We start from the raw sequence: 10,853 nt of genomic DNA, 5'->3' as shown, positions 1-10,853 counted from the left end.
ATTTTCACTTTACATATTCATTTAAAAGAGCTATAGTTCTCAATAACAAATAGAGAATAAAAACTAGATACGGACAAATTTGGTGGCACATTTGTTATTCTTTATTAATAATTACAGTAACGTCATGTGTAGAAAATTACAACTGTAATGTTTTTGTTTCATCCATTTTATACAAATTTTAAACCGTTATTTTCATCATTAAAAATAGAAAAATAAATGTGTGCAATTTGCAAATGCAATAAGGAGAAAGAGGAGTTTGAAGTCAAGAAGTAGGAATAAAAAAAAGGGAAAAAAAGGAAAAAAAAAAAGAAAGAATTAGGCTCACGAAAGAGTCGGAAGTAGAGAGAGTGTGAGGATGTTAAAGAACATAGTATAGGAAGAAGCACACAAAAACAAGGAAAAAAAAAGTAAGCAGCAGCTGGTGAAGTGAAGTGAGAGAAAAAGGTATCCAAACAAGACGATGGCCGTTTCCGTAACCATTTTGGTTCTCGTCATCGCTCTGCATCTCATAGCCTTTGTCTTTGCAATTGGCGCCGAACGACGTCGTAGCGAGGTACCCCTCCCTTTCTCTCTTCTCTTCCTTTGGTTTTTTTCCGATTCAACGCTCAAATCTGATTCATTTTCCATTTTCAGGCGAAGGTAATCCCCGACCAGTACGACGACAGAACCTACTGCTCTTACACCACCGACGCTTCCACCGTCTATGGCCTCGCTGCCGTCGCTCTCCTGCTTCTCAGCCAGGCCGTCCTCAACGCCGTCACTCGATGCCTATGCTGCGGCAAAGGGCTTGTTTCCGGTTGCTCGGCCACTTGCGCCGTCGTCTCCTTCATCCTCTCCTGGTAACACTCAATTAAGTGAACTAATCGTACTTTCTTCTAATTTCGATCTAAACAATTAAACCCCTACGAATTCATCTCCTAATTATTTGTACTAACCAAAATTTTGAACCGTGGGTTTTTAAATAGACTTTCGCTTTCACTTCGGTTACATCAGTTGTTGTGTATTGATTGAACATTTTTCTGTTAGGATAAACATTGGTAAAGGTTGGAAACTGTTTGATTTTTTTTTTGAATTATTCGTACTGTGAAATCAGGATTAGTTTTCTGGGAGCAGAGGCGTGTTTGTTAGCAGGGTCTGCGAGGAATGCATACCACACCAAGTACCGAGGGTACTTTGTGAGGCACGATTTGTCTTGTGCTACCCTGCGCAAAGGTGTGTTTGCAGCTGGAGCTGCCTTGACCTTGCTGTCCATGTTGGCCTCCATCTTGTACTATTGGGCACACTCCAGGGCTGATACTGGTTTCTGGGAGAAGCACCGCAATGAAGGGCTTGGATTGGCAACACAACACCACCACCACCAAGGGGCTGATTCTGATAAGGCCTGATCATGATTTCTTGCTTTGAACGATGTTTACTCAATTTTGGTGGTCCTGTTTTAGGTTTTGGATAAGGGATATTGGGGATAAGGGAAGGAAGAACAGTGTTTGCAAAACCTTGTTCTTGTATTAATGGGTGAATATATAGTATTTATGCTGTAATGGAAGAATGCTTGAAATATAAAGATAGATGGCAGCACAATGATGGTGGTTTAATATATGCCAATCTTATAGTTTCTAAGTTTTGCGACTTGCTGATTATTGAACTTTTAGTGTCGCACTTGCATGTGCTGTTGCGATAGAAATTAACTAGAGCATGAGCCACTACATACTTGAAATGAAGATTCTTAAACTCGCTTTTCGTGGATCTTAGTACGCCGTATTAGATTTATGAACTTTGGTCAGTTTCTATCTAATGATGTTAATTTAGTCATGATAAAATGTCTAATAACCATAAAATGTTAATTTGATCCTAAGAATCGATTCTTCTTATAAGAACCAGCTCTTTCAGTTGAATATCATGTCCACTTTCTCCAATGGTCCACGAGTAGGAATTAGTTCTTAACTCAAGAATTTCCAAGAACTGCCATACGAGATACTTGTAAATTTCTTACAAGATCTTTGTAGTCGAGATTTTTTTAAAGAAAAAACTGGTGAATTATTGCAAATCTTTTTATATGAATTAGGTCAGTCTATCTTGACATTTGAATTTGGTGTTAATTGGCTTCAGTGAAAAAGATGGGCGGAAATCTGATATGTCGGAGCCAAAACTTTAAATATCTAGATATTTTAGCATGGTATTATTAGTTTTATGACTATAATCATTTTCATATGCATGACGTATTTCAATCCTATATATTTCCTAATGGTTGAGAGTGAAAGAAGGCAGGTGAGTGAAGGAGACATCCAATGTCTTCGACTTGATAAATTGCTTGGGAAAAAGAGTCTCAGGCTCAGATAGAATAGTGAACGGATAGATTAAAATAATTAAAATATATTTATTTTGAAAGCATATATACTCTTGGTAAGTTTTATTCCGTTCACTCTCACTATATTCTTTTCTTTTCCCTTCAACAAAATGTCTAAGAAACATAAAAGAAGATAAGTTTGAATCAGTTGATTTCGCGAACAGAAATAGTCAATTCTACTTAGGCATTCAAATGTTCAAAAGTTATTGTAATCATTTGGTTATCACCATTATTTTAATTGTAACTCTTATTCTTATAGCTAAAGATATATAAAAATTAAAGGTAGAAAAAAATAATATTAACATTGAGCAAATCCTAAATGCAAAGCAACTGATGGAATTTATTCTTCTCTTCTTTTTCTTTGTTCAATTATATATGTTTGAGCGTGTTTTTATTAGTTTTAAGACCTTATTGAAATATCTAGTAGTAATCTTTGGTTGCAAGTGCACAAGTTATTCACCCTCACAATCATAACCATTGTCTTACAAATAAATAATAATTTCACAAAATTATTAAAACATTTAATAACAATTTATCTCTCTCACAAACTATTAATATGGATCATATTTCGATGGTTATTTATATATAATTATATTTAGTAAGTTTTAACTATTCATAACGTAAAATTAACATTATTTAAGTATATAAAATTAACGAGTGGAACAAATGCAGGTAGGATGGTAGACGTTGACCTGTATGCTTTCTGATAACATAATTACTAACCCTTTTTTTTTTTGGTTTATTCTGTACGTAGGCTAAATAGATTTGAAACCAAAGCTAGCCATGAAGGTATTTAACATATTTTGGTCAAAACATTAGTACGAACAATTCTACAGTAACACTTACCGACTTCAACAAGAAATTAATTTAATAGTTATAACACAATCTTACGAGAAAATTATTTGTACGATGGAACAGGTAAAAGCTGGGTGTTCATATCAGCAAACAAACTTAAACTTCACATTCATTGATAGGTGCACATCAGCTAGTACAGTACAACATCAAAATCTCCAAGAGAAAGTGTGATTGTTGAAGCAGAACCAACCACACCAAACTCTGGGACAACCAGAGGACCTGTCCCACTTCATGTGATAAAAAACAAAACAGAGTACATTACATAGAAAAAACACACATAAGATACTCCGACAAACCTAATAATAGTTGAAGTGAAACATACTCAAGTGTATATCTAGCAAGTGGGGAATGGGGAACCACAAGCATTAGCAACTTTCCTGGCATTGGGAGAGTTAACGAGCTTCTTGAGGTTGGGGTCTTTCAAATACTGGCAAAGGCAAGGCCTTTGTTCCTTCAGTTTGCTACAACAAACAGATGAAGGAGGATTCGAGGAGGTGATGGCACTCGCGCATGCACTCAGCTGCAACGCATTGCATGTCACTGCTGTCACATACAACTCTGTCTCAGCTAGTGCGACCAAGGTAAGCACGATGCACAGTGTTGCATATGAGACCTTCATTTTCAAATATAGACCAAGAAGAAGAGAAGAAGATATGATCCTAAATTTAATTAAGACACACAGGGATGTGCATATAGTTCTCTTCACTATTTATAGTGGGAGAGGAGCATGGCATGGGACATGATTTAATATACTTGTATTATACCGATCCAAGTTAATGATATTTTTGAGAACAAGTATATTAGCAAATATTATTGAATTTGATTGTCTAAAAAATATAATTCGTTAATAGTTAATTAATGTGTTTGGTTACCACATACCCTTGTAAATATACGATTAATGTGCAGATAAACTAACATTGATCTATCCAGATAAAATAAAGACTTTTTTGAAAAAAATATCTGACTTGAGTGTCAGTGAGAGTTCTGCATGTCAACTACCTATCGAAGTGAATTACGGAAAAGATTAAACTATCGAATAAAAAAGCAAAACAAGAAAGGAAAGGACAACCACCCTTGAACACTTTCAACCGAAATACTGCTCTGCTGTTTTGTAAACAAAAAACATTACCTGACTACTACAAAAGCCATTTCATGAAGGGGCAAGTGTTGTTGTGTGATGGGGATAAGTGTTAAAGTTGGGACCCTGGATTGACCTATCATGATGACTTTTTGGAGGACCCCTTTGCTTTATTATTTGTGTTCTCATTGCTGATAGATTAGTCATTGGACTCAGGCCATGCTAAGGGTTTATAGCTTTCGCACATCATTACAGACAAAGCTGTCCGCCTAATCATTTATAAGTTTATCAATATAAAAAAGCAGACACACAAGGTTGATTATTTAAGTTTTGTAGGATCACTTCACTTTAAGTATTTTCTGTTTTATTGTTACTGAATCTTACAGTTTTTGTTTTGAAAAAATGTTTGTGCGAATGAAGAAATATTATATTTTGATTTCTAAACATGACCATTTTGATATACTAAAACAATTCAATTAACAGATAGCTGAGCTCTCAAGTGTATGAGGACCGAAGTTTAGTTTTCTGATATAAATATGAAAATAACTCAATTCAGTAACATATATGACAGAACACTATCATATCATTGGACAACGAAAATATACTTTACTTTTGGTGAAATACCAGAAAGCACAGTAATTATTAAATGAACAAATTATATAGAAACTATGTTACGTTAGAAATATGTATGTTTATGCAATAAGTTTTGGTAAATATTTGGGGAAGAAAAGTATGAAAAATATAGGTGATTACATTAGCATCATTTTTTGACGGGTTGTTTACATTTGGAATTTTGACTAGTGGGTTTAGGTTGAATTATGAGTAGTTCGAAGACGTTTTAATGATTATTTACCAAATAAGTTTGTGAAAGTTTGGTTTAGGCATTGTCAGACAAGGGACTAGAGAGCCTAATTTAGAGAAGAATCATTACTCGAAAAAAAAGGAGTAAAAGAAGCCATCAGGTTTGTTTTTATACGTACAGCTCATGAACTTTTTTTGTTATGGAAATTTAATGTTTTGTGAATAGTTTTTTTAATTTTTTTTTTACTTAAATTGTTATGCATGAAATATATAAATTTTTATTAAGTACATATTTGATTGACTCAAACACATATCAATAACTTAAATAAAAAAATTAAATTATTTTAAATAACTTGTTTTTATTTAACATTAGAAAACTAATGAATCGATACCTCAAATGAATTAAGAGAAAACATGTCACGTAAATAATATCTTATAAGACAAACTATACGACATAAGCTACTGAAGAATCATCCTGATATCGTGCGTCACAATTACCAAATTGATAGTTAGGAACGAAGAAGTTGGTTCATTTTCATTTTCATATGATAGATGGTAAATTTATATAAATTAATGTAAACAGAAATATATAGTTCCAAGTCTGTAGTTAAAAATAATTGAAGAGAAATTCCGTAGCATATCACGCTGAAGCCGAATGACTTTCGGCGATGTGATGGATGGTCAACATTTGAGTTCTCTTTATGATTATTTCTCCAAAGACAAATGTCAAAAGTAAAACATAAAAGAAGGAAAAGTGATGCACATTTTATTCCTTTTAGGATCAACGAATTAAGTCACCAGAACCTCAACCAGTTTCCATAGTATGGGGTGTCAAAAGCAACCTAAAAGCATTTAAAATTGCCTGCAGTCCATGAAAAAAAATCCATATTTAAATAAAATACGAAAACAAATTAGCTTAGATACAACATTATACCATAGAGTTAAACTTTTACCATATCGTATTACAAAAAAAATATAATGAGTCTTTCATCTAGTGTTCTATTAATCATTAATGAGTCTTTCATCGTTATACAGAGAATATCCTTTACCAACAAGATTTTTGATATAGAGACCATTATACTCGTCTGAACCGGTTACCAAGACAAATCATCGGCTTTGTTAATCAGGAAATATCTGAGTTCGACCACATAAGGGATTGACATCACTCTTTACCAAAAACCTTAAGGCAATGAGTTAATGGGTCTTTCATCTTTATATGGTGCTATACTTTTTCATTTCTATCCAATGTAGGACTTGGACTGACACATAGTACTCTACTTTTTTATTTCTATGGACACATACACTTACTAAATATCATGTAAGTATAATTATATTTCTGATTTGGATTGATACATGGTGTTCTACTTTTTCATTTTTACCCACACATGTAAGTATAATTATATTTCTGAAATTTAAATTATCTTTCTTTTTTTACTCTATTAATAATTAATTATAATGTGTACATATGATAGATTGTAGATTGTTGTATCTATAATTGAAGATGAATTATTTATTATAGAAAGGCATACGAGAACAATTCATACAATTTATTTTTTATTTTATTGTTTTAAAATGATAGAAATAATTATTTTTACTATATTTCTGTTTATCTTTCTTGTCACTTTTTCTTACTATCGAATTATACTTTTTTATTTTCTTTTTTTGTAATAAATACAATATTAAGGATTGCTATCACTGACCAGATGTTTGTTCGGTAAGAAAAAATTATATATATGGAAAATGAAGGAAATAAGTGAGAAAAATAGATGGAAGTATGTAAAAAATAGAGTGAAGATAACTAATGCGTTCTGCAACTTATCAACCAAAAACACTTTATCTTTTCTATTTTTCTTCCCTTTTTTTTCTTGTCCATCCTATTTTTATTTTACCAATAAAAAATAAATGTAGTTGATAATAAATAATGAAGACTACATCAATTAGAGTATATGGGACTCAACTTGTCATTATCATTTATTACACATGTCTTAACGATGAAGATATATCAACACCCAAAATGTTGCTATATAAAATGTCAGATTTGTAAGACCATTCTTTTATCCCTGATTGAACATATTTAAAACCTATTTACAAATTCATTTTCTTAACATTAAGTTAATATTTGTTAACAGAAAAAAAAAATGAATAAAGAGAGAATAATAATAGTGGAGTTTTTTTTAAAAAAAAACTCTCATATTCTCCAATTTATATAAAAGAACAAAAAGCGATTATTCATATCATTTAATATTTATGAGCTAAAATAGTGACAAGAGTTTGAATAAAAAATTAATTAACGCAAAAATATAATATAAACGGACTTATAAAAAATAAATAAACATATAGAAAATTATATTTAAAAAAACATGTCTTATTAGGCTTAGTTAAATTATCATAGATCTCAAATTATTCAATGATTGGATAGTTGGGATTACCGCATTATAAGTTTAGATTTTATTTTTGAATAATAAGTATTATTGCAGAGGAATAATGTATATGGGCCAAGCATGAGATCATATTTGAATTGGGTTCTAAAATACTTGGGCTTTTATTATTGGACTGCTTTTACTATTTATCTACATATTAGAAAAAAAAATTGTAATCTATAAATTCCTGGCCTCAATAATAATACATAAGAAGGAGATTGTACGTGAGCAAGAGCTCCATCGAAGTTGAACTGCGATGTAGATATGCCTTGAAGGTTCCACAAATAAAATACTTTCCCACGAGTTTCATGAACGAGTTGAATGAGTACAATGAGACGCAATGTAACTATAAGAGATCATTCTGGTTGTGAAACACGACAAAAGTTTTAGAATTCGAAATCATAATTGTTGTATTGTTTTGTCAAGTATTTGCATCCAACATAAGCCTCCGTCCCTCTCATGTGTAGTTGTATAATATTCCCACGAAAAGTAGTAAGAAAAAACAACAACATAGGATTAGACACGGTCGAGGGTAAACGTGACAGACACTAACAATGTATCTTAAGTCATGTGTGGGCACGAGAAAATGAAACTTGAAAAGCATGCCAAAGCCATACCTTTCCTCTCAGGAACGAGTTCATCAAATTTCTTGGTTACAAAGGTTAGAACCACAATACATCACATATAAGTTGCTACCACGAAACATGAATCACAATAGTGCTACAGAATTACCTCACCAGAATCAACAAACACACAACCAATACATTTTCAATCATTCTATTCTTAACTATGCCAATCCGTTCTCGTGAGCCTGCACAAAGGCCAGGTTTCTTCCACCGACAGAGACCACTCCATGCACTTCTTGGCGGAGGAAAGCGTAAGATATTTTTTACAAAATTCACCTTTTTCTTATCAAAGTTTTAAGAAAAAAATCTTATCTTTTTAATATTGATCGTAAGTATTTAAAGACATAAGTTTTTGTTACAAAAATAAAAAATATCCATTGCACTTTTACATTTTTAATGCTCAACTACTTTTCTTTAATAAAAGCTCCTTACTTTTAAAACCCAACTTTCTCGAAATATATATTTCCCAACAAGTTCTATAGAAAAAGTTTAGACAAGGATTCACGTATTAAATTCATCCCAATTTTTACCCCTCAAAAGTAAAGTAAAAGAAATATTTTCTACGATTAAGATTTTGTCCAAAAGCGAAAGAAAAGATGTCACAAACCCTAAGATGTCGAGCTAAGGATAAGTTAAAACCTTTATAATAGTTTGATTGGTAGAAACTCTTATGCAAATAATTATTTGAGGGTTTATTCAAGATATGCACTAAACCGAAACCATTCGATGCATTTATGCTGATTTATATTCCAAAGACCAACGGAGAATGATTGATCTGATTTTGCAGTTGCTGATATATTGCTATGGAAAGACAAGATATCATCGGCAACAATGGTAGCTGGATTCTCCATGATTTGGTTCCTCTTTGAAGTGGTCGAATACAATTTCCTCACTCTTCTTTGTCACATCCTCATCGCCGTCATGCTCGTCCTATTCGTATGGTATAATGCAGCAGGACTCATCACATGGTATAATGTTCTTGCACTCTGTATACATTGATTTTTCTCAAGTCCTTAATTTAGAATCTTTCTTCATAGTTTCTGCAGAAAGAGTAATACGTTATTCTTTGCAGGAGCCTGCCTCAAATCTATGATTTTCAAATCCCCGAACCCACCTTTAGATTCTTGTTCCAAAAGCTGAACTCATTCTTGAGGAATTTTTACGACATTTCAACTGGGAAAGACCTAACAATCTTCTTTGTGGTATTGAGAAACAATTTTCAGTCAGTCAAACACATTTTGTCTTAATTATTTCTTAATGACATCATGTTAATGAATTTCAGACAATTACCGGTCTCTGGGTCATGTCAGCTATTGGGAATTATTTTACAACTTTGAATCTCCTATATATACGTGAGATCCTAATTACTATTGTGCTGTTATCAATTATATCAAGATTCCTAGCAATAATGATTGAACCTTTGTTATTAACTTTTTGTTGCGCTTTATCTTTCTTCCACAGTGTTCCTCTGCCTGGTGACCCTTCCCATTATGTATGAGCGATATGAACAAGAGGTGAATTATCTAGCAAGCAAAGGAAATCAAGACGTGAAGAGATTGTTCAATACATTGGATAATAAAGTTCTGAACAAGATTCCAAGGGGACCTGTGAAAGAAAAGAAGAACAAATGAGTTTTAGATATGGGCAAGTGTGTAAAAGATAATAATGATTGCAAAATTATTTATTCGCAACCACAAACTATTGTATAAAAAAATATATATGATGGTGGAATAATTGATATCGTTTAATGCATTTTAGAACATTCATAATATATTTGGAGAAGTTTCTTAGTAATTGAAGGTGACTACTTATCTCAATCAATCCCTTCAAACGAACGAAGCATCATTAAGTTACACATTAAAGGAGTTGTCTAGTAGCATGGGTGAGCTAGAAATGTGATTACGACAAGGGAAATGTAGCTAAAGTAGTCATGTTACGTTACTTTCGTGCTATATCTACCACATTTACTTTCTTTCGTATCTACTCTTCAAGATCCGATAGGAATTACCAAGACATTCATAACATGAAAACGATGCTTTAATTAGCATTTTAATCAAGAATCAGTCGAGGGATTAGCTTAGAAAATGCACTTCTTTTAAGTTTGTAGGCAGTTAACTCAGCAGACGCAATCTTCCAATCACCACTAACCTAGATTCCCTAATAGAAACCAGTATTTTCGTATAATTTTGTTTTTGTTTTTTGATGACAGTATTTTCATTTTGGGTGGCTGCAGGAGAATCATTTTAAAACAATAATGGGTGGGGTTGGGTTCCCCACTTCTGCTCTTTATTATTTGTAGACAGTTAGATGTCTTTTTCTAAGGTCGAACAAATTAAGCCACCTAATCCCTAACTTTACTCTTTAATTCACATCATGTAACTTCTTCCACCACAGCCATGCCCAACAAAAATTGTGCACAACAGTAAATTTTATAATAAGCACTTTTATTATATTTTTCTAATAGATACCAGTATTTTAATATTGTTCATTTCTCAGTGAAACCGATATCATATTGCTATTTGTTTTTATTTCAATACATTTTTAAAAATCGATTGAAAAGAAAATTATCAGTAAAAGAACAATAATTAATGAAAAGTTTTTTAAATTTAATTTGATGGGTTTCTTTTTATTTAAATATGATATTAAAGTTGTTTTCTTTAAATAATTTTTCCGTGAGCTTTTAGTTACTGCCACCCACCTGTGCAAAAGATGACAATGATTAATCTTAA

The 10,853-nt window shown here is 32.3% G+C and overlaps 2 protein-coding genes and 1 pseudogene across 2 annotated transcripts; 2 read left to right on the top strand and 1 right to left on the bottom strand.

Annotated features, from left to right (window-relative positions):
* Positions 1 to 268: 268 nt before the first annotated feature.
* LOC124820173 (uncharacterized) lies at positions 269 to 1,617 on the top strand. The gene is made up of 3 exons (XM_088095849.1): positions 269 to 553; positions 634 to 839; positions 1,094 to 1,617. The coding sequence occupies exons 1-3, from the start codon at positions 461 to 463 to the stop codon at positions 1,383 to 1,385; spliced, it is 591 nt and encodes a 196-aa protein (XP_087951975.1). The 5' UTR covers positions 269 to 460; the 3' UTR covers positions 1,386 to 1,617.
* Positions 1,618 to 3,281: 1,664 nt separating this feature from the next.
* LOC148194826 (non-specific lipid-transfer protein 2 pseudogene) lies at positions 3,282 to 3,896 on the bottom strand (annotated as a pseudogene).
* Positions 3,897 to 8,220: 4,324 nt separating this feature from the next.
* Positions 8,221 to 9,872, top strand: LOC148194825 (reticulon-like protein B14). Its single transcript, XM_088097886.1, has 5 exons — positions 8,221 to 8,375; positions 8,912 to 9,092; positions 9,197 to 9,326; positions 9,407 to 9,476; positions 9,586 to 9,872. The coding sequence occupies exons 1-5, from the start codon at positions 8,288 to 8,290 to the stop codon at positions 9,753 to 9,755; spliced, it is 639 nt and encodes a 212-aa protein (XP_087954012.1). The 5' UTR covers positions 8,221 to 8,287; the 3' UTR covers positions 9,756 to 9,872.
* Positions 9,873 to 10,853: the final 981 nt, after the last annotated feature.

Source organism: Vigna umbellata, chromosome 8, assembly GCF_029865625.1.
Source record: "Vigna umbellata cultivar VRB3 chromosome 8, Vumbellata_1.0, whole genome shotgun sequence".
Lineage (NCBI taxonomy): Eukaryota > Viridiplantae > Streptophyta > Magnoliopsida > Fabales > Fabaceae > Vigna > Vigna umbellata.
The sequence above is the reverse complement of the archived record's forward strand: the minus strand, read 5'-3'. Positions and strand labels throughout refer to the sequence as shown.